Source organism: Protomyctophum parallelum (genome assembly GCF_964188405.1).
Source record: "Protomyctophum parallelum genome assembly, chromosome: 14".
NCBI lineage: Eukaryota > Metazoa > Chordata > Actinopteri > Myctophiformes > Myctophidae > Protomyctophum > Protomyctophum parallelum.
In genome coordinates, this window is record NC_139709.1 from 44,349,973 (window position 1) to 44,375,216 (window position 25,244).

Below are 25,244 nucleotides of genomic sequence, written 5' to 3' on the forward strand. Positions count from 1 at the left end.
ATACAATATGAAAATACTGTCATACCGGTCAAAATGTCTAGTGTTAAACGTGGTGTGTGTGTGTGTGTGTGTCGAGATGGTTCGTGTCAAGATAATAGTCACATTGTGTATATTTTGTGACATGCAGTCACATACTGTGCAGCCAGATGTGCTGCAGGTCCTTCTCCTAATACAATTAGTTGTTTGTCATTGTCATGTAGCTCTTTAAAATTTGGGATCAACAACTGAATTTTCTGAATTTCTGACCGGGCACCCATTTTGGTGTTAGCATTATGTTATGCTTTAGCTATTGAAAAATAGCAGATCTACAAGCTCGTAGCGCGCCACCGAGTGGCGCGCTACGAGCTTGTAGGTCTGCTATTTTTGAAAAATCTAAGAACGACTGACATTTTTAGAATCTGATCTCAGGTCAGAATGGGTTAATCAGACCAGTGTGTGTCCAGTGGAAACCTCGTATGAATCTGATCTCAGGTCAGAATGGGTTAATAGAAAGTGTGTGTCAGTCTCTACCTCAGCTGAGGTACAATGACCACACACTCTCTGCTTTGGAGGTGTCACTGTACGTGACATTGTGTTATGTTTTTCTAGTGTTCCTTGTTCTTGGTTTTACTTTACACTTGTGTGCTTTTATTTTGCAGTCTGTTAGTGTTTCCTGTGTTGCTCATGTTAACTGTGTTGTCTCACCAGTACCCTGATTACCCCAGTGTTTCCACCTTGTCTTGTTAGTCTTTTAGACAATCATTGTGTTGATTATCTGTTGAGTTCTCCTGTGTCTCTGTGTATTTATACTCCCCTGGTTTTTCATTTCCTTTGTCAGATCATTGTTCTATGTCACTTGTGCTTGCTCCTAAATTGCCAGGGTATTTCTAGTTCATGTTTGCCTCGTGTTCCTGCCGTTCTTGGATTTTGGTAATAAACCTTCTGCAATTCCACTACTTTGCCTCTCTGTCTCCGTCCTGCACTTGGGTCCGAAAACGTCCTGCCTTGTGTTGTGACAGGAGGTACTATAGGACTTCTCGTGTTGTCCTTTTCTCTATGGCCAGACTGTGGTCACTCACACTGTATATTTGGTCAAGATCTGTCTCTGCTTTTTATCTTTGACCGAAAACAGATACTCAGCCAATTTATATTCCTTATTTTAGGGCCAAATAGCTTTTTGAGTTTGGTTTGACTGGTCCAATGTTCCAGATAGGTGTCTTATTAGTTTAACATTTTTGGCTGACTCTAATTAGTGGTTGTAAAGCAGTGCTGGTCTGAGGTTGAGGCTGGACACTGTTGTTGGGTTGTGAGTGATCAATAAGTCCCAGGACTAGTTGGCAGAATAAAGGGACTCTTTTGGGGTTTCATCTCCTGGGATTGCAGGGCCTGGAATCCCAGGCTGTCTTGGGGGCTTGATTTTAGCTTGATTTTTACTCTCTCCCTCCCTCTCAATCAATCTCTCAAGAACGTGCACACGCGCACACACACACACACACACACACACACACATGCCCACAGGGAGATGCACTGACAACCACACACTCCGAGGCTTCACACTTAGAAAACATCAGAAAATAGATGTTAAAGGGAAAATAATGGAGGGACTCTCTCTCTGTGTGTGTGTGTGTGTGTGTGTGTGTGTGTGTGTGTGTGTGTGTGTGTGTGTGTGTGTGTGTGGAGAAAGGCGAGAGAAAGTGCATCAAAAACTCTCTCTCTCTCTCAGTAAGACATTGAGAAAAACACACACACACACACACACACACACACACACACACACACACACACACACACACACACACACACACACACACACACACACACACACACACACACACACACACACACACACACACACACACACACACACACACAGCTTTCTCTGCCTGCAATATGTTCTCCTGCCTTCCCTCAACGCAGAGGAGTTTAATGGCTTCCTCATTCCCATGTTGATTAACAACAGCCACACTGCCACATAGCCTGACACACACGCACACGCACGCACGCAAGCGCGCGCACGCACGCACGCACGCACGCACGCACGCAAAACCCAATTTTACCTCAAATTCAATTCAACTCAGAAAGCCCACAGTTCAAATTGAAAACGTAGCGGACCCGGTGTGCCATTAGGCTGACTGACTGCTGTTGATAGGATGCATGTACATTAGCTCATGCACGCCACCGAGCACACACACTAAACAACAGCGCTGCCAGTGTGTCCACGCATGCACCCAAACTCCCACCGAGCGCACTGTGATGAAATATCGTTGCCTAATCGTGCGCGCCCGGGGGTGGTCTTGATTTAGAATTTCTTCCAAACATCCACAACATTCACTCACAGGCAGCCCTTGTTGTACTCCACGGTCGTCTCAGCGCCCGTTTATAATAAGTGAAAATAACAGTGGGTTTCTTGCTTGTGCAAGTGAGTCTGTGGTTGTGGTTCTAATGGGTACTCGTCAGGGCCAAATCGGGACTGACAACCGGGAACAATCCAGCGACATCCAGCTTTGACAAACGGGTCCCCGTTCCTTATAGACATGTATAATGTACTCCTATAACGTAAAGTATATACCAATGGAACCAAATGGCCACGTATAAGGTGGGTTCATTTGGTTCCATTTCTATACTGTCAGAGTTCTCTTTGAGAACCACTGCCCTATAGGGGGTCTTCAGAGTTACCACAGGGGGGGGGGGGGCGTCAAATCTTTGTGTGATAGGAACCTGTTTTTACATGAACCACTTGAACAGGGGAACATTAGCCAAACATAGCAGATCTACCGGCTCACTTCACCGCCCCCACACACCTCCCCTCCCCTCCCTACGTACACACAGGTCTACAACACGCTCCTCCTCACCTCCCCTCCCCTCCCTACACAGGTCTACAACACGCTCCTCCTCTCCTCACCTCTCCACCACGTCGTCTCCGCTCCAGCAGGTGGCGTCCTCCACGGCGTCCCCCTCGCACAGCATCTCCGGCAGGGCGGCGAAGAACGACTTGTACCGCTGGAGATACCTGAGGAACTCCCTGAGGACACGGACACACACACACACGGACACACACGGACACACACACACGCACACGCACACGCACACGCACACGCACACGCACACACACACACACACAGTTTATTAGGACATGTTGCATTCAATGTATGACCACACAGAGCTGACATTTCCAGTTTTAGTTATTAGAGCAAAGGGGGGGTGTGGTGGGGGGGGGGGGTTGTGTTAGTGGACAATTTGTGACGAAAAACACAGCTCTTTTTCACTATTATCCGAACAACGGTGACGTCTCTCCATGTCACGCACGGTCACGGCGTCGTGCATTCATAACTGCTAATGACGAGGGGCGGTGATGACGGTGCAGCTCGGGCCGCGACCACTTCACTGAGCGAGCGAATATTTCTGCAGTTAGGGCCGCGGCGGTGGTGACGCGTGGTTCACTGTGGGTCTGCAAACACATGTTGTTGATAGAGACGTTGTCATCTTGGCCCCGAACAATGGGAACGATATTCTGAAATGCGCGCGGCGTTGCCACACACACACACACACACAGACACACATACAGCGGGGCCACCCAGGAGAGTCCCTCCGGTGGGAGAGAGCCAGGTCGCATGCTGGGGACCGCAGGACCCGCCCCATCAGTCAGAGCTGTCGTCACACGCTATGCGTTAAAGCCCCCGTGTTTCCTGGAGGACGGTGGGCCGAATGAGTTCTGCTAAGAGTTAAACCTACACATTAATCACACGGACACATTCACAGCAAACCGTTAAAGACACATCTACAGGTCAGCTGACACAAGACAAAGGAAACTGGAAGGAGAGAGACAGAGAAACACGCACGCACGCACGCACACGCACACGCACACACACACACACACACACACACACACACACACACACACACACACACACACACACACACACACACACACACACACACACACACACACACACACACACACACACACACACACACACACACACACACACACACACGTCCCTTGGGTCCATGCTTACCTAGAGATCTTTCTCAGACTGCTAAGCTTATCGTTCTTGGAGGGTTTCAGGGGGAAGGAGCTGGGGTTGATGGGAGTTGTAGTCCAAGGCGGAGGGGAAGGGGGAGATTGGTGCAAGCAAGGGAGGATGCAAGGCAGTAAGGGGGAGGGAGAGAGAGAGAGAGAGAGCGAGAGAGACAGAGAGAGAGAGAGAGAGAGAGAGAGAGAGAGAGAGGACAATAGGGATGGCATGACAATACAAGCAGGGAGGAAGGAGAAGAGACAAGTGAGTTGACCCTGGAAGAGACAGGGTGAATCATGCACATGCAGAGACCAAACACGACCAAAAACACCACCACCCTCGCACCAACAGTTACATCATAGTAACAGATACAGTATAAAAAAAAACATGCAGTCTGTGAACGAGCGAACAAGAAAACAACCAAATGTTTTCCATGTGCGCCGCATATAGACAAAGCATTTTTGGGGGAAAAACAACATCTGACGGGAGGAAGGATGAACAAACGGCTAGGGGGGGGGGGGGGGGAAAGGACACAGAGCGCTCTCTTCGACACGTGTGCTCGTAAAGTTCATGTCTGTGATGTTACGCTGAAGCTGCGCCGTGCTCCACGTCCGCCTGTTTGTTCTACGAGGTTGGACTACGTCAGGGGTGGCGCTACCGCAGTGGGCGCTGCAGTCTCTGAAGTGGCCACCGCCACACGTGCGTGCCCTCCGGTTCGCGGGTTTGGCAGCGGGCAGGCGGGCGGGCGGGCGGGCCTCGCGAGGGCCAGGTTTGCATTGCCATGAATTATGGCAGGCGTGCCGGGGCCAGTGGCCTGTCAGCTAGACTGGCACCACCGGCGCGGTGATTCATGGTTGAGGACAAGGTCAGACAGGCAACAGTGCAAAAAGTGTTAGCCGGCTTGTGCCGTGTGTGGTATTTCAGAGCAGATCAGAGCTGGTAGGGGTATAGCTGTCTGGGTAAACAGGAAATCGCTGGCCCGTCATGTTTAATCTACTGTCCCGTCCCAACCCCACAGCCCCCCCCCACCCCCCCGCCTGCTGCCCCCCGCTCGCCTGGCACATCACTGGCAGCTGCTGTGGGCATGAGCTTGGGTAACTCGGAGGCCGGGAGGGCATGCCAAGCACAACTTCCATTCTGAGCTCTCTCTCTCTCTCTCTGAGTGTGTGTGTGTGTGTGTGTGTGTGTGTGTGTGTGTGTGTGTGTGTGTGTGTGCGCGTGTGTGTCTGTGTGTGTGTGACGTGCGCGTGTGTGTGTGTGTGTGTGTGTGTCGGCGTGCTATATGTATTGCCCTTTTATAATGTCCCATGTGCAGGACAGAGGGTGGTGTGAGTAATGTGAGAACATGGAAACGCTGAAAGGTTTCACTGAGGTTTAATGTACCTTGTAGAAAAGGTGAATATTCATGCGTTTTACCACCCATTACTTCTACAGTATGCTGGCACACGGTACAAAAAAGAGAGACAGAAGAAATAAAAAGAAGGGGGGGGGGAAACGGAAAAGAAAAAGAAAGGGGTATTTGTTGCGTTTCCCAGAGGAGAAATGACTTTGCTGCATTTGTGATTTGTCCCGTCGTAGTAGGAGCAGCGTGCTACTCCAAGTTAGCACACAGGGAGCAATTAGTCCTTCTGTGGTGTTGCTCAGGTCTGGTGTTCACAGTCCCCCTGGGGGACCCAACACCAGACCTTCCATTCCCAGAGGAGAGCTATACCTGCCGAGCCCACTGCCACCCACTATGATGTCATTCTACAGCACTTGGCCAAAACAATGGGCCGTTTGTTGGATATTATTTCTTCATTAAAGCTGCATTCTGTCATTATCATTCGAATCTGGGTACCCAGCGGAGGTGGCGCGTCTGACATGTCGTGGACATGAAGTCTCCGGACGTCAAAACAGTGTAACTTTAAGCCGTAGTATATCTATTTACCTGCTGCTACTGGAACTTTTTATGTATTGCGTTGCATGTCCTGAATGAATAGACCTTTAGCTAAGCCCCGCCCTCTCCCCATGGGTTGGACACTTTCAAGCCGGGCTCTTTCATTCCAATGTAAATATCATGGACTTTACACATTAAATACTGGTTCATTTTTGGACCTTCAAAATCACTTCCAAATCCGTCAACAAGGCCTGCCGTATGAAAAATATGTTTCTTTTTTAAAACAATGTTTTATCATTATACTATTGGTGGAGAGGTTTGTCTAAGCCATAGAGTAAAGGCCTATTCATAGTCTGGATTTTCGGTGATGGGGTGACCACCGCTCCGGTGGTGAGGTGACCACCGGAGCTGAAATAACGTTGAGCGGTGGCGAGTAAAAACAGAGAGAAGGGCTGGAGCGGTGGCGGTGGTTTGCTCTTCACCAGCGGCTCGTGACGTCATGTTGTAGTTCGGCGGTCACCTCACCACCGTAAATCCAGACTATGTAATGAGCCTTAAAACAGAGTTACAACATTGAGGGGGCAGAAAACAGCCTGGTCACGCGAGCCCATAGACTCCAATGCATTCGTAAACTTCCGGTTGTCCCCATTCAATAGAAATCTATGTAGAAGAGACTGGCCCCATGAAGTACACTTGACCAGTACCCTTGGTCAGTGCAGGTTCCCTATAGCCTAAATACAGTACCCTTGGTCAGTCCAGGTTCCCTACAGCCTAAATACAGTACCCTTGGTCAGTCCAGGTTCCCTACAGCCTAAATACAGTACCCTTGGTCAGTCCAGGTTCCCTATAGCCTAAATACAGTACCCTTGGTCAGTCCAGGTTCCCTACAGCCTAAATACAGTACCCTTGGTCTCACCTCTTCAGGTGGGCTAGCTGTCCCAGCAGCTGCTCCGCCGGTGGAATGGAGGGGGGCGGGGTGGGCGGGGGGCTGGTCGCCGAGGCACTGGAGGTCGTGACCTCTGGGTCTGTGGGCCGCGCGCTGACAGGCTCCCCCGTCGACAGGCCACACACCTTGTCCACCTGTGGACAAACACACAGACGGACACCTGTTACCCTCATATGCACTGCACTGGCACGGAGGAGGTGCTAATGGGTTGCATGTGTGTGTGTGTGTGTGTGCAGTGCACGCACAGCACACAAACACAGACACAAACATGCATTCACCACAGTACACCGGTTTGTTTTAGATTGTTGCTGCTGGGCAGAAACCTCCATATGTCTCCATATAAATATTCACATACTTAAATAAATACGTAAATTAATGCCCTACTTGATCATACTGTAGCGTGGCACAAACGTTAGCCTGGCTCCAGCCCCGAATCGCTTGCCATGCATTAAACAAAAACATGAACGAAAAACAAAAATTCAGCCTGAGTATCAGGCTACACAAACGTATCAAAAGTAGATCTACAAGCTCAAACATGTGGTGCGAAGCTTGTAATCCTGAGTTTTGGACATATGAGGTTTCCGTGCACCCGACAGAGATGATAGGGAAGTGTGGTGTAAAAAAATAAAAACAAACGTTGCTCTCGGCTTTAAAATGAACCGACCGAGTCGGACACACACACACACACACACACACACACACACACACACACACACACACACACACACACACACACACACACACACACACACACACACACACACACACACACACACACACACACACACACACACACACACACACACACACACACACACACACACACACACACACACACACACACACACAGTCTGGTTTGGTAATGATGATGAGTATCTCCGCTGGGCTATTAAAGCCATGCAGCAGTGAGGAGAGAGAGAGAGGGATAAGGCACTGGGGTCATGAGAATAGAGGGCCGCGTGCTCGCAGTCCAGACGCAAAAAAATCAATGGCATCTCATTGGCTTAAAAGCCTCTATTAAGTGGTCCTCAATTAAGCCGGAGAGACAGACGGAAGCTATAATGGCTCCACGATGAAGGACTCTTGAGCCTCGCCTCGCTGCGCTGCGCTATGCTACACGGTGAATCAATGTCCGCGCACGGCATCCACCGGACGGATGAGACCCTCTGTCATGTCTTGGCATCCGGAATAGGCTGTCTTGGCTCTTTAGCGCCATTATTTATTTACTAGTGATTTACCAAAGCACTGCTTTGAACTGATGACTGGCATTGTTTTGCGGCGACTCCCATGCACCATGACCTCATTGGACGGATGCAGCCACTAATCAGAGGCGGGAATTAGCTACGTTTTAGTTTTTTCCCCAAAAAGCTGTCTTTTTTGAGAAAAGTAAATTCCTCACATGAGGTCATCATTATAACGTTGATGTCGGGCATAAATCTCGTATCTCCATTTTCTAACTTTTTACATTATTTGGTGAATTGACACCCTACTACTTAATAATAATAATAATCCTACAGCGTCACACTAAACATCAAAGGTCGCAGATGCACAAGCTCGAAATGTGGCGCGAAGCAACACGTTTGGAGTTTGTACAGTAGATCTGCTATAGTCTACTTTTTAATCTGAAAAGTGATATGGCCGACAGAGGCCATATAATATTCTTTATGTCCTAGGCTATATTACAAACCTTTTTTCCATCTGCACCGAACGTAAAAAACACATACAGTACTGTATTTGTGGCGTTATAGTGCCACTAGGCACATGCATTATTTATTATTTATCAAGCTCCGCTGATCCCGGTGAAATCGAGACGCATTGAATAAGTCTCAAAAGGCCGCCGTGCTTCCTGCGAGTCCACGACAACACTGGTTGGTTCACCAGGCAACGCAAAGCAAGACATTCACAAAATGTACTGTTTGGAAAACAACCACACACGCAACGCCGCAGTGGGTTTGTTTCACGTGTTTGTCTCTGTAACTATGTGCATAACATATACATGAACAGCTTAGTCACAGTCTTCAGAAGACAAACGCAGTGTCGTATGAGGCACACAGCACATGGAACTGCATGACACGTGAACACCACAATAATAAATAAATAAAATAAAATAATAGGGGTGAGGGGACCCTAACCCTAACCCCACAATGGCACTTTGGAACGGTTCTCAAAATCCCTAAATCTGACCCTGCCGCTAATGATGAGTGCACACTATAATGTACGTGTATACAGGTCTGGATTAGGATGAGACCAGGACGACGCTAAAAGCTGTAGGCGCAACGCAATGTTGCACTTCACGCGGCTCAAGGTCTTATGCCTTTGACTTGTACGCATTGGAGGCCGCTATAATGTCAAAATGACTGTGGGTGGCAAACTTCAAAGCCGCGGCTCAAGTGGTTCCCGGGTTTGAGTAGGTCCCATGCCAGACGCCCTGCCACGCTGGTGGAGGTGTTTAGGGGAGCTCATAACACTTCTAAAACAATGGAATGCACAAACATAAACACACACAGGCCCTCTCCATATGGGAACGGGGTTGGAAGGTTTGTGAGAGCATGTGTCCCCACATAGCATCCCTGTCGGGCAGAAACCTCCTATCTACATGTTTGAACCTTTTGTGTTTTTCTGTCAATAAACGCCACACCATCACACTACAGCGTCACACCAAATCACCAACAGAAGCAGATCATCGTCCATCCACTACTTTTACCGCTTTTGAATTCGAACCCGAAAGAGTAACCGTTTTGGACATACGAGGTAATTCGCCCGCCCCGGCAGAGACGGGCATGCATGTGTGCACATGTGCAAGGCGTGCATGTGTCTGTGTGTGTCTGTGTCCACATGCTGGGGAGATGTGTAAGCCCTGGAAGCAGCTGAAATATGCGTTAACAGTTACAGAACACGGCGGTGGTGCATGGTGGTGGTGTTGGTCGGGGTCCATATGCCCAGGCCTGGAGCTATAAATAGTCCCTCCTCCGCCTCCAGGGTGAGGTAGAGCACTCATCACATGCGCCCTATAAATGGACTTTAAATGGAGGTTTCCACATAGTGGACCAGCTATTCCCGAGCACCGGGGGAGCGCCAATGACACGCCGCTGACAGAAGCCTTATGTAGATCTGCTGTGGACATTTAACATCTACAACTTTAATATGGATTTTTGTTTTTTTTAACCCTACTCTTTCTGAATCTCTCTCTATCTCTCTCTCTCTCTCTAACGATGGTCTCTTCTATAGTTCTCTCTTGGGCCAGATGCTGGGCGTGCGGACGGCTTGTTTCATTGCATTAACCTTAGCGCCCGCCGGGGCCCATAAAAAACGTCCACGTGTGTTGTGCACGCTGGTGCTGCTTGGCCACACATTGTGCACAAAGGCACGCGCACATGTGCGCACGCGCGTGCGCGCACACACACACACACACACACACACGGCTGGAAGAAAAAAGATAGAAGGTAGCAACTGTTTTGTGCCATACGGCCTGTCAACACCGTCTGAGCCAAGAGAGCTCTGCACATTGTTCCACGTACTCGATCACTCCTCACGTCGCTGTGCATCAAATAGCAGAACTATAGCCCGTCTGCAAGCATCGCAACGCACTGTGAGCTTTTTCTGTTGAATCTGTTGCTGTAGTGTAGGGCATAGCAGTGGTACGGACATTTTCTGGTTCCCTCAATCCAAACCCCATTCATGTTTTCCCACACAGGCTAGAGATTTAAATTAGTTAATTAATTAAATTAATTATTTCATTAGAATCAAGCCATCCAGGATCCTGGTGAATCATGACCATAACACATTTGATTCTGTGAAGAAAAACATTTGAAAACCACAAAAGAAAAGCAAAATTGTAAAAGATATTTCCTTAAAATAAATATATGCATATATTGCATATATTACATTTTGCAGAGTACACTTGCGGAGTACGCGTGTCATTCTTGTTTCCCTAGCTTTTCTTTTTTCAAAAATAGCAGATCTACATGCTCATAGTGCAACATGAAGTGACACGCTATTGTATATCTGCTATATTTTAATATCCAAAGTATAAAACATTGAAGTTGCCATCAACCAATTTAGCTGGGGACCCCTAGGTACCCCCTCCAAGGACCCCTGGGGGTCCTCGGACCCCACTTTGTGAACCAGTGTGCCATGCAGGGTTCATGTGGTTAACATCGTTCTAAATCAGTGGCAGCACGGAAAATGTTGCTCGGCACGAGGTTTAATTGGAACGATCTTACATTTCAAGCTTGCACAAAGTGGATCGTTTCATGAAATAAAATCTATCCAAACTGGAATATCTGAGCAAGGTAAATGGCGAATAATGGATAGTGTCGAAGTCACGGTTTGTTTTTTATTCGTCGCTGATTGGCCCCCAAGCCTCGCTGCATCGCTGCCAAGCACTTTGTTTACTGAGTTAGTAGCAACAGAATAAAACACTGCAGGCCAACATCATTTATCTGGGCAACAGTTAAGAGTATTAAAGTTGAGGCTAATTCACTCCAGTCTACAATCATTCTTAAAAACATGCCTATTTTTTGTACTAACAGGCTATACAGATCTGCATGTGGAGTTTAAATGGACAGGTTTTAAAGCTCATATTTCCCACTCTGTATCGCTGTGCTGTGTGTGTTTAATACACCAAACCAGACTGCTCGTTTTAGGTGAAACAGAATGTGTCGTGATATGATGCGTTGTGAACTTATATAATAGGCTATTTTCAATGTGTATAGGGTTGAAGTGGTCCAGCTGATTTTGATGCTACATTAACCAAGTTAGCCGTGGACCTCCTGGAACCCCCTCAAGGACCCCCGGGGGTCCCCGCACACCACGTTTAGAAACCACTGAGGCCCCGTTTGTGGTTCACGTTAAAGAGCCTGTAAACAGGAAATGCCCTGTTTTGGCCATTTCCTACTGAGAGCGGGATTATTATTTTGGGGTTGGGGCTAACAGGGTCTTTAAGTTATCGGCCAGGTCATTGTGAGAGAGTGTCTGGGAGGTCTACCTTGTTATGGCTGTGTTTATTTACATGTTTGTTGAGTGTGTGTGTGTGTGTGTGTGTGTGTGTGTGTGTGTGCGTGGTGAACGTGGCGACCATGGCAAACAGGGCAGGTGTGCAGAGGGTGGAGTAGAATGCAGACTGGTAGTAATAATACCCACAGCTATTACAGGACTGCATGCATTCCTTAGACAAACTCAGATCCCTGAAAACACACATACACACACACACACACACACACACACACACACACAGCCCCCCCCATCTGGGTTTGACAAGGCCCTGACACACACCAAACAGACAGGGCAGCTGTCCATACAACTGGCTGCACCTTGACACTGCTAAACCAACTTACACAGAAGCTTCCGACACCATACAGAAACACGATATGGGAGCAAAAAGTCCCACAGATAAGGTATGGTGATGCTACATTAACCACCTATAGGTTAGGGTTAATATTAATATAAAGAAAAACGTTTTCATTGTGATAAACACGTACTTAAGTATACTATGTTAGTTCCTTTGATCGAAGCCGGAAAACACAGTCGATTGATTGATCATCAAGCCGAAGCAAGCGAACCAAAGCGATGTTCTTGTCAGGCTACAACTCATCGCATGACTTCATGTTTAGATACTGTAAAAGGCTTTGAACATTTGTGTATGTCCTCTGAGGGGGAAAAAAAAGTCTTTCATATCTTTTCAAACTTTGATCTTGAACTTTTGTTTATTTGCGTGTGATGGATGAAAACGTTGCATCTCCTTCCTACTCATACGTATTTATATATGTTCCATTAGATGAAGAGTCATGAAGTTCACTCGGCACATAAAATAAGAGAAATAAAAATACAAATCAAATAAATAAAACTAGACCAAACCATGGCTTTTCAGGTGAAAGCCATGCTTTGTCTGAGCAATGGGTGGGATAAGAAAACGTTAGCATCCTAGTTCCAATGTTCTTTTTTTTTAAATGATGCCCTCTCTCACCTGTCTGCTCTGTGACAAGTTCAGAGAACAAAAAAAAGGAAAATGTAAACATTTCCCTAAAATATGTGTCAGGGGGAGGAGGTCACTACCAGTTCTGTTTGTGCTATCCACAAACCTTTTTATAACAAAACCGGGGTTGAGAGCAGGTTCAGAACACGGGGGGGGGTAGGGTAGAGGGGGGGGGGTCTCGCTCCATACAAAACGGGATGGGCTGGAGACCCAATGCGTATCAAAACAATAACGTTGACGCAAATCAGTCGGACGCCCCGGCTAACCGCGCAAGTATGTAAACACAACACGAGATCATCGCAAGGCAAAATAAACTCTGTCCCCTCTTTACTGTATATGTATATGTACGTGCTGCATCTGATGGCACCGTAAACCCTGTGACAGCCACACGGCTGACAGCTTGAGGGATGGCATGGACCGAGACATGTCTGCAATAAATCAATTACCCCCTGACCTGATGATGGCATGAGAAATGGACATCCCACATGGACATGGCTTGAGCATGTTTGCGCGTGCGTGCGTGCGTGCGTGCGTGCGTGCGTGCGTACGTGTGTGTGACCGAGACCATCTGTTTGCCCTTGTTATACCTTTACAATCCCAACTATTCCGTGTCCGACATTCCTAATGTGATTGCCTGAGGATGGAGGCTGAAGAGGGGAATACGTGGGAGAGGGATGCGTGCAGTTGAGCTGGGAAGTCTTTAGGGAAATACGAGGCATTTGTTCTGCATACATTTTAGAGGCTGGCAGATGAAATTAGAGTCCTGTTGCTCTGGGCAGGAGATAGAGAGAGAGAGAGAGAGAGAGAGAGAGAGAGAGAGAGAGGGAGAGAGAGAGAAGAGAGTACACCCACTACAGTATATTGTACCAACTACAAATTATTTTAGACATCTATGTGCGTTAGTCTAACAAATTCGACATAACACAGGTTCTGCCGCAAATTGTACTTGATTACAACTTTGAAGCTGTGGGTAGGACTCCACACCCTCGTATGTGTATCCGTCCCCGAGCAGAAATATCTTCTTCTAGCAAGTGGTAACGTTTCACGCCGAATTCTGAAGGTCTGAGGAAGAGCTTTCGGCTCGAAACGTTACCACTTGCTTGAAGTAAATATTTCTGCATGGGAGCAGAAAATGGTGTGGGGGACTCCTTTATTTCTTGAACTATCGTTGTTTTTGATCGGGCGCCCAGCCTAATAGGTTGTGGATGTTGCGTGTCTTTTTGGTTGCTTTTCAGCCTCCGTTTTGCCACTACACACCCGCCCCCTGAGCCTCGTATGTGGTGCATATCTCTCTGCTGTCCTGAGGCGAGAGACTGAGAGACGAGTAGGGGCCAAGGGAGTCGGCCTCCGTTCAAGCCCTGCACGGCCAAACCCAGCCCAGGTTCATCCCGGCCTCCGAGGGAGTATTGGCTTACAAATATCAGTGGTGGTCTGTCTTCCCCGTTTATTTATCGAGGGATTAGCCAGGGAAGCCGAGGGGAACTTTCTCAGCCCCCTCTCACCCCGCGCGCCGCACTGCCTTGTGGGTAATAGGATGAACGGGGGGGGGGGGGGGGGGTCGGGGGAGGGGTTGTCCGGTCAGCGAGGTCCCCCTTTGTCCCCTGCTAGGCTATAGTTTTGTATGCTGAAAGGAGTGAACACACACACTACACTACTACAAGCATGCAGCACATCCGCACACGCGCACACCACACACACACACTTGTCTGCCCATGCCTACATCTACTGCCAGTGACTGTTAAACCCTGGGAACAGTGTTCCGTTTGCCAGCCCTGGCAGCGGGAACAGAACAGACCACTTGCAGCTCAAAGCACTCTATAGCAGAGCCCACACTTTGTTGCTGACTCAGACAAATGCGCACACAGTCCTCTCCCCTGCAGCGAGCTCCCTTCCATATAGCTCAGCTAGAGCGGAGAACTGGAAGGAGAGAAAAGCGGTGATCCTCATAGGTCGCTGGTTCAATTCCGGCTCGAAGGAGGGGTTGCTTTTTGTGCTTGCGGGGGCCCTTGTTTGCAGGAACAAAAGGAGCGGGCAGCCACACACTGCGATCTTGTTATATCAACAGCCAGCGACCTGGGGGTAAAAAGCGAGCCCCATCCCCTCAGGCACTGTAAAAACAGTCAAGACAATGCCAGAATTTGAGCCAAACCAATATTGACAGTATTCATTTATCATAGTCACACAGCGTTTTGGCCTAAGTGGTGCAAATGGAGACGGGGTTTCTACAAATTGACGGTCCTGTACCAGCGGATGTATTGTACCAACAGAAATCACTGGAGTCTGTCTGCTGGACATAACTCACCAACTCTCTGGTGTGTTTTCATAGCGCACAGCCACAACTAATATGGTCAAATTGCATTTAGTTTAAATGCATGTGTCCTGTGTGTGTGTGTGTGTGTGTGTGTGTGTGTGTGTGTGTGTGTGTGTGTGTGTGTGTGTGTGTTTTATTACTACTCCATGGTGGGAAGGACAGTATGAATTCTCTCTGTCTCCATTCATGTCTCATTGTGCTCTCTGGGGTCGGCTGGATGCATCCATCATCCAACCACATAGTCATAGTCAGACCCAAATTGTAACGGGACACACTCATGCCACATTTCTCAGTTTAATTCCTCTTTGTAGCCCTGCAGTAATCCATTTACACCGAAGGTGGGGCCAAGAAAGCTCCATTCCCCAAAGTGACGTATTTCAAGCCCCCGAACTCTGGGAGGGTACCAAATGGACCCAAATGGACTCTTCATATTATATCCAGGGATGCACATCACTGGTGTGCCGGTGCGCATGCGTCGTCAAAATGCATGCTGGTGCGGCAGATCAATTAACCCATTCTGATCTGAGATCAGATTCATACGAGGTTTCCGCCGGACACACACTGGTCTGATGAACCCATTCTGACCTGAGATCAGATTATAAAAATGTCAGTCGCTCTTCAATTTTTAAAAATAGCAGACCTACAAGCTCGTATCGCGCCACTCGGTGGCGCGATATGAGCTTGTAGATCTGCTATTTTTAAATAGCTAAAGCATAACATGATGCTGACACAAAAATGGGTGCCCGGTCAGAATGGGTTAAACGCATGGAGGCAATTTTGCGTACCAGGATCTGGGGCTGCTGGGACAGAAATGTACTTCCTAAAAATCCTGACACAACATTCCGTTGCATTACAGCCAGGCCACTCATCAAAATGTCCAAGAAGCCAGCCCCATTACGAGCTCTGGTGTCACCTACTACAAATGTCTATCTACGTCCTGGAAGTAGACTTAGACATAAAGCTAGTGTTGACTATCATTACAAGTCGCTCTTGAAGAGGAAGAGAAAGTCTTGGTTGTAACCAGAGCCGTATAGATGAAGAGTCACGACGCGCTTTGATCTCGCCGCAAAGCGAGGTGCTTTGGGCTATAGTTCCAAACATTGGATAGAATGAGCACTCCGGCATTCCATAATTACAATGGCAGTCGACGCTAGTGTCGTCACTCTCATACTAGATCACGCTGGTCGTAACCAAGTTGCCATGCCATGTGAAAAATGTTATGATGACACGCACGGCTGCTGTTCGGAGCGCTTAGATATAAGTAAACAAGAACCCATGTGGATTAAACACAAGCTTTTAGACAAAATTCACAGATTTACGACATGAAAACCATGCACCTGTCACGTAAACGATGTACAAACCTTTGGAATTATGTGCATGCTGGCTAAAGTTACGTTGTGGTAGTAGAGTAGAGATGACGACCCCTCCCCCCCTGCAGTGCGAACCCAGCACCATATCCTGGTGCTTCTCTGAGGACTAGTCCAAAGAAAATGTGCACCCCTCATATCGTCGCTGTCGGGCAGAAATATACCTTTTAATGGTCAAAATTTCAAAAACCCTTCGAACTCCTCTTGAGCTGTGGATACAGTGATGATAAGGACAGATTCAAGTATCTGACAACGTATACAAAGTCACCATACTGCCTTTGATGAGGCAGTGTTGTGTTGTTGATTTTCCTTTTCTTTTTTCCTGAAAAGTTAACATTTTGGACATAGCTGGTTTAACCCATTCTGAACGGGCACCCATTTTGGTGTTAGCATCATGTTATGCTTTAGCTATTGAAAAATAGCAGATCTACAAGCTCATATCGCGCCACCGAGTGGCGCGATACGAGCTTGTAGGTCTGCTATTTTTGAATAATCGAAGAACGACTGACATTTTTAGAATCTGATCTCAGGTCAGAATGGGTTCATCAGACCAGTGTGTGTCCAGTGGAAACTTCGTATGAATCTGATCTCAGGTCAGAGGTAACCAGTCATCTACCACCCGGACAAAGACAGACGTGTGCAACGGGTACTCTGACAAAGCCCCCAACAAACCCTTTCTCAATTCCCCCCTTCTCCCTGGCCCTTAGCCCTTCCTCTTGCTGATGCGCGTTCACGTGAGGAGGGTATACTGTAAATAGTTTTTCCTTTTTCTAACCTTGTATATGATATAACTGTACCCACTCTATACAAACTGTTAATACAATAATCAATGAATCAGGTACAACTGTTGAGCAGGTGTCAGAATGAGCTATATCTAGCTGAATTACATTCTGGTGGGCTATACCAAGATGAGACAAAATTACAATACATTTATTTCATCATAACCACAGCAATGTTATATTTACGTTCCATCTCTTCTCCCAAAATAGCAGATCTACAGCTTATAGCAGTGGTTTCCAAAGTGGGTTATGGGGACCCCCAGGGGTCCTTGAGAGAGTTCAAGGGGGTCCCCAGCTAAATGATAGTTTGGAACCAAATCCATTTGTACACTCTCAGAGTTAATTAACATTGATTTTACACTATAAATTGGGGGTCCCAGAGACAGAAATGCCATCAAATGGGGGTCCATGGACTAATGCATGTCACACTGGTCCTTGACACTGCTAGAGCCGTACAAATCGATGGGGTCCCTGGCATCTCTCTTCAAATGGGGGTCTGCGGGCTTGACATGAAAAGGTTTGGGAACCACTGGCCCTATAGTGAGCTTGCAGATCAGCTATTTTCTGAGAACAGGTTGTATATCAATATATGATATCACATATCAATATCTACAAGGGACGTTCAATATTTAGGGACATTCCATCCAATTCCTAGAGGGATGATTTATCCGCCTACCCTTGACACTCATTATGTAGGGGCAAGGGGAAGGGGCAAGGGCTGAGGGGTAGGGTTAAAAAAGGAATTGGGAAAGGGTCTAAGACTCAGACATATTGGTCTGATCGGCGGTGGAACGTACGTATAGGTGTGAGGGACTCGTAGCAGCCGAACTCTATGCTATGTTAGAGCCGCGTACTGGCCCCAACCTCTAGCAACTACAAAAAACCTTCAGAAGCACATATTTTAGGCTGCATACTATTGCCCCATAATCATTCAGCGTTCAGGTTCAGTGAAGATAAGGGACCCAGGAATGTACGGACTGTTGGACTGTCTAATGGGATCCAAAATGGGTAGATATATATGCGTCCGTATGCGTCGCCTGTCGCCTGAAGCAATGAGACAGACCACGCCCACTGACCCCCCTGGCCTGGGTCCAGCCCCTCCCACCATGGCCCGGACGGCTCGGCGCTCACTTCCTGAGAGAGACGGGCTTCCCGCACTCTGCGTTTTCCCAGAAAGCCCTCGATGGTGTCAGCGCGAGGTCGATTTACTGTTCATGTCTCTTTTTCTCCCCTCTTCTGCGTCCTCCCCATCATCTCCTCGTCGCCATTCTCCCCATTTCCTCTGTCACTCATCATTCCTGCATGCGGCCTAGTTGCACGTTTCTCCCTCTTCTTCCTGCTCAGCCCTTTCCTTCTCTCTGCTTGTTCCTTATCCCCCCCCCCCTCTCTCTCTCTCCTCCCTCTCTCCCCTTCCAAATGATGTCAGTGCTAATTAAAGAGAGACGCAGGTCCCTCATATATCACAGGGAGAAGTCCTTGAGGCTCCAAGTCGGAGGGAAAACGGGAACATTGAGTTTCTCTCTCTCTCCACACTCAGACTTGTTTACCCTGATTAAATCATTCACAGATGATCTCAAAATGAGAGGCTTTCGGTCCCCCCCCCCCCCCTCCTCCCCCTCCCTCCCTCCCTCCATCCCCTCCTTTACCCCGTTATGTCGGGCTTTGTTGACATCAAAATGTCCTCCCGGCTCATCTCTGTAAACACATTTAAGAGAATTACAGGCAGAATAAAAATGTGGCTATAGTGATCCCACTAAACGGGGACATGCGCAGTGCCACTGAAGAGAGGGAGGAATGGAGTTGGATTGATAAAGGTTAAGAGAGTTCTCGTAACCTCCTTGGTCTCTGCATGTATACTGTATAGCGCGTGCACACACACGCACACACACACTTTTTCTTGATCCTAACCTTGAACTGAGCTCTAAAAACGTCTGTATGGCCATGAAAATGACCCTTTCCCTGAAGGGGACCAGAAAACGTACTAGTATTACTATGCTTGCGGGGGTCCTCCTTGGTCTCTGCATGTACTGTATAGTAGCACGCACGCACGCACGCACGCACACACACACACACACACACACACACACACACACACACACACACACACACACACACACACACACACACACACACACACACACACACACACACACACACACACACACACACACACACACACACACACACACACACACACACACACACACACACACACACACACACACACACACACACACACACACACACACACACACACACACACCCCTTCAAGAGACCAAAATTTATGTACTACTTGATAGCCACTAATGGCCCTCAAAGCAAAGCACGCAAAGATAGAGAGGCAGCACATAAACAAGCATTAGCATGCTATGCGGGTATCCCGTTGGCACCAAGAGGTGAGCAGAGGGGGCATTGTGTGTGCGATGGAATGCCAGGCCCCATGGGTACCAGGTAGAAAGGCAGAGTGACAGGTGATATTTATAGCCCGACGGCATGGGGACAGGGGTCTGGTGGGGGGGTTGGGGGGGAGAAGGGTTACCAAGGGTAAAAAGGGGCCGCGTAGGGGGCGGAGAGCCCGAGGGTGAAGACCGCGTTGGTGTTGCTTTCACTGTGGATGGAAAAACACGCTTCCACATGGGAGCGGCGTTCCCACAGAGAAAAGGCTGGAGGTGGCATTGCTTAATGCTGCAGGATTTTGACATGCTATCTGGTTCACTCACTGCAACACGGGCAGTATACTGGGTGGAGGACACAGGGCAGCTGTGAATGGTTCACTCACTGCAACACAGGCAGTATACTGGGTCGAGGACACGGGTTCAATAGCAGCTGTGAATGGTTCACTCACTGCAACACAGGCAGTACTGGGTTGAGGACACGGGTTCAATAGCAGCTGTGAATGGATGCTATTGAACGAGCTCGTGGCAGTCATCAGTTAACTCACAGAGTTCCCAGCCTTTTCTGAAAAGGGCCCCAAGTGAAAATCTCGAAAGTGTTTTGCACGGCCCACCCATCTGACCGCTTGACACGCGTGCGTTCTCAGAGTTTATTTATTTTAAATGATCAGTCTATCGTTTATGTTCCGCCTCGGCTCAATGGAACTTATACGTATAGCCGTTAGTGTTGCGCGGGCCTGGCTTTTTTTGCATAACCCGCCCGCTCCGCCCCGCCAGAGGAGCCTGCAGCCCGCACCAATCTGCCCCGCAAAACCATAATGAACAACCAGCCCGCCACCGCGGCCCGCAAAAACAAAAAAACGCTATTAATATCAAGTTTAAAGTTTCGCATCGCATGCATAATCGCAATTGCTTGATTGCCAGAGAGAGAGAGAGAGAGTTGCGCGGCGGCGCCTCTTTCAGTGCGATAATTGCGCTGAATATCTTGACCCGTCGGGACAACCCGCGGGACCTGCAGGCAACGGGCCGGCCGCGCACCACTAGTAGCTATACTTTAACCCATTCTGACCTGAGATCAGATTCATACGAGGTTTCCACCGGACACACACTGGTCTGATTAACCCATTCTGACCTGAGATCAGATTCTAAAAAAATGTCAGTCGTTCTTCGATTTTTCAAAAATAGCAGACCTACAAGCTCGTATCGCGCCACTCGGTGGCGCGATATGAGCTTGTAGATCTGCTATTTTTCAATAGCTAAAGCATAACATGATGCTGACACCAAAATGGGTGCCCGTTCAGAATGGGTTAAGTTCTAATGTATTGGTGTCACATTTTGCTATTGATGTTACATTATCAACTCGTTTGGACAATTATTTGGGGGCCCACTTCCAAATCGTCACAGCTAAAGCCTCGCACTCAGCTGCGTGCTGGTGTCGTGCTCAGTAAATAGCAGATCTACAAGTCACAACGCGTCACATTTGTGTCGCCTTGTGAGCTTGTACATCTGCCATTTTGCTGCACGCAACATAATGCAACTAAGTATAACGAGGCTTAAGAAGGGTGAGAAGCACTGTTTTGACTGACGTCATCAGCGTGACTGACACCAGTGGAAATGCTGCAGTGTCTTCGCTGAGCAGCCTCCGGAAAAAAACTATAAGCCACTACAGAGGAGGAGCTTTATTATGGACCCAAGACAGTAAGCAGTGCAGAGCAAAGCCTTTGAGTCTCAAGAGGTGTGGCTACAACCCATCAGTCATCATCGTAAAGCTCCGACTCAGACAAGACATGGTTCTTGTCTCCTGTCAACCCTCTTCCCCTTTCTCCTGTCATCTCTCTCTCTCTCTCTCCCGCCCCCCTCCCCCCCCCTCTCTCTCTCCCGCCCCCTCCCCCCCCCCCTCTCTCCCTCTCACCCCCCCCCCCCATGATCTCTCACTGTGGGTGAAATGCTTGCAGCCAAGTAACAGACCACAGGGTGTGTGTGTGTGTGTGTGCACGTGCGCATGGGGGGGGGGGGGGGGGGGGGGGGGGGGGGGGTGGCAGGCACCGCCATCTCACCGCACCATTTAGTCTCTCTCCTACACAGACACTCCGTTGGCTCGTAATCTGCCGCATATCTGAGACATGAGATGATTCCTTGAAAATTATATGATTCCTTCCCCCGATCCAAGTCATGGGTCATATAAAAGAAATAATACACTGAAAGAAACGCCGGCTCGGTTGTTCGGATCTCGTTTTAATAACACGGCAATCAATCATTCGATGATTGCTTCGCTCATTACCTCCGTATTTCCACACGGGGGGATTTCTTTTTGTTGTGCCCGCTGAGAATGGGCGCATATCATCAGCATATCGCCTCCGTCGGGTGGAAACCGCATATGTACAAAAGCTGCACAAAGGTGCAGATCTACAAGTTCAAAACGCTTAGTGCAGCATTTCGACCTTGCGGATCCGCTACTGAATTCGGTGCTTTCGTGTTACGATGTTGGATGATCAAGTATACAGGGAGTTAATTTACGAAATAACACAAAAAGTAAAGAGGCAAGAAGACTGTGTGTGTGTGTGTGTGTGTGTTGTGTGTGTGTGTGTGTGTGTGTGTGTGTGTGTGTGTGTGTGTGTGTGTGTGTGTGTGTGTGTGCATACAGTATGTTGTTGGAGGGAGGGTGGTTGAGCCCAACATCATTAGCTAATGGATGCTTGCTGCTGCTGAGTCAGTCAGGCTATACTACCAACGGAACACTCTGCTTGAAATATGAAGGGGTCAGGAGGAGTGGAGATTGGCCCACCACACTGGTCTATGTCCAATGAAGAGGTCAGGAGGAGTGGAGATTGGCCCACCACACTGGTCTATATCCAATGAAGAGGTCAGGAGGAGTGGAGATTGGCCCACCACACTGGTCTATGTCCAATGAAGAGGTCAGGAGGAGTGGAGATTGGCCCACCACACTGGTCTATATCCAATGAAGGGGTCAGGAGGAGTGGAGATTGGCCCACCACACTGGTCTATATCCAATGAAGAGGTCAGGAGGAGTGGAGATTGGCCCACCACACTGGTCTATGTCCAATGAAGAGGTCAGGAGGAGTGGAGATTGGCCCACCACACTGGTCTATGTCCAATGAAGAGGTCAGGAGGAGTGGAGATTGGCCCACCACACTGGTCTATATCCAATGAAGAGGTCAGGAGGAGTGGAGATTGGCCCACCACACTGGTCTATATCCAATGAAGAGGTCAGGAGGAGTGGAGATTGGCCCACCACACTGGTCTATGTCCAATGAAGAGGTCAGGAGGAGTGGAGATTGGCCCACCACACTGGTCTATATCCAATGAGGAGGTCAGGAGGAGTGGAGATTGGCCCACCACACTGGTCTATGTCCAATGAAGAGGTCAGGAGGAGTGGAGATTGGCCCACCACACTGGTCTATGTCCAATGAAGAGGTCAGGAGGAGTGGAGATTGGCCCACCACACTGGTCCATATCCAATGAAGGGGTCAGGAGGAGTGGAGATTGGCCCACCACACTGGTCTATATCCAATGAAGAGGTCAGGAGGAGTGGAGATTGGCCCACCACACTGGTCTATATCCAATGAAGAGGTCAGGAGGAGTGGAGATTGGCCCACCACACTGGTCTATGTCCAATGAAGAGGTCAGGAGGAGTGGAGATTGGCCCACCACACTGGTCTATGTCCAATGAAGAGGTCAGGAGGAGTGGAGATTGGCCCACCACACTGGTCCATATCAAGTGTAGAAATCATAAACATCACTACATACTATTGGTGTATACATTAGTAAACTTTCGGAGCATCCGTGTACCTATACTTCCTAAACGTCAACGCCCTCCACAAACACCAGAGGGAGTTCCACAAAATCATGTTCGACCTCGATTCGGCTCAAACAAAGGGTTCAATTCATTGCGCTCTTATATGCTACAGAAATGCGGAATACTCTACCAACAGTCGTAAAGGAATCTGAATCACTACTCTCCTTCAATGACAAAAAGAAATGCAATTATTGCTATTATTTGTGTGACAATTAATCGTCAAGTAAAATGTCATGATCGTGACAGCCCAACTACATGGAGGGTCTCTGTCATCTTGTTTTGGGAGATAAAGCAGCAGCAGTATGTATATGTGTGTGTGTGTGTGTGTGTGTGTGTGTGCTGTGGAGGAGGCCACTGCAGACATGTTGAGGTGCAGCCGCGGTGGAGTGGAAAGCCTCCAGTCATCCCAGTGGCCTCGTCGTTTCCATTATCTAAAGGCCCAAGCTGCTATTAGCATTCCTCCCCAAGACTGTAATGAGAAGCCAGCATAAAACCAAGCAGCGGATAAGGTAGACCTGCATAATAAGCTGCATCTAATCTGGACCACAGCTATACAGTTTGGTCTCACACAGACAGGCCCCTGACTGTAGACTATACTGTCGCGTTCAGCGGGGCGATTACGGCGTGGGTCAGGGAGGTTTTCTCAGAGTACGAGTGGCTGCCGGGGTGATGCAGTGGTCACACTGGCGGCTACAAAACATACAAAGTCAATGTGCAAACTACAAAGCGGAGCAGCATGTCTGTTGAGGAGTTGCGGTTTAATTTAGCTTTAATTGTCACCAATGAGCTCGTTGACATCATCAAGTGTGCGTCGGCCAGAAAGAAAATTGCAAAGGAAAACAAACAAAAAAGCTTGGGGTTAAAAATAATGAAACTAGTGGACAGTAATAATTATTGCCCTTCCATTACAAGCAGGAATTGTGTGGAAACGGTTAACAAAATAATTGCTCGTGACGGAACGTTCCCGCCAATAGAATCCAAACGTTCCGTCGATTAAGCTTCATTATTGATATCAAACAGGATCGCTGTATTTTTTTATTTTTTGCTTGGCCTTTCCTTCTTCAGCGATCCTTGACCGGTTTCGTGAATGCGCACTGCCGTTATTTTATACAGGCTGACTAAAAAGCTGAATAACTCTAAATCTACGACTGGCGTTGTTCGGAGGTCTTTTCTGATTATCCGGTGATCCCGATTGGAACATTGACGTTTTCTAGAGCAAGCATTTTAGCTCGCTAGCATTGACGTTAATATTTAGCATCTAAAATGGACGCCACAAACGGACGTGCAACACACTAAACCAAGTAGATCCGGGATCGGCATTCAAGCGTTGTGTTTGTGTTAATAATCAGCTCAACTTCAATTGTAGCTTTGTAGCAGCTACAAACACAGCTTTGTATGTTGCTTGCTTCCATTGAAAATGAATGGTAGACTTGCAGCTTCGTATCTGCCAGTATGAACGCACACCACGAGCATGTCCTTCTTGTGTGTTCCAAGTGCGAGCAGAAGCTGTAAAACAAAAAAAAGAGAGCCCCTCCTCCAGCTCATATGAGCCATATCACGACTACAGCCACGTCAAATAAACAGCAGCCTGAGGCCTCTCAGGCACCGCTGACAGTAGGACTGGGTCCTCAGAGATGAGCTTCAACAGGGCCTACATTCAGCCTCGGAGACGGAGGAAACGACCGCGTAGAACAGCAGAGCTACTACCTGCTCAGGGGCCCAATAAGAGACGGCCGTTAGTTCAGCACGTCTTTTTTTCCTGTGTTTTGTCCTAATTGTGCCGACT

General features: G+C 48.2%; 1 protein-coding gene across 2 annotated transcripts in view; it reads right to left on the reverse strand.

Moving 5' to 3' along the window:
* The window catches only part of LOC310870413 (glypican-5-like), a 176,441-nt gene that overhangs the window by 93,543 nt on the left and 57,654 nt on the right, over positions 1–25,244 (reverse strand). Inside the window, exons 4-6 of one of the 2 annotated variants that reach the window (XM_083781632.1) lie at positions 6,788–6,951; positions 3,996–4,055; positions 2,882–3,001 (exon numbers count right to left, since the gene is read on the reverse strand). In XM_083781632.1, the coding sequence (XP_083637758.1) occupies positions 2,882–3,001; positions 3,996–4,055; positions 6,788–6,951 (344 nt within the window). The remainder of the gene's footprint in view (positions 1–2,881; positions 3,002–3,995; positions 4,056–6,787; positions 6,952–25,244) is intronic. The other variant, XM_083781633.1, reaches the window with a different exon arrangement.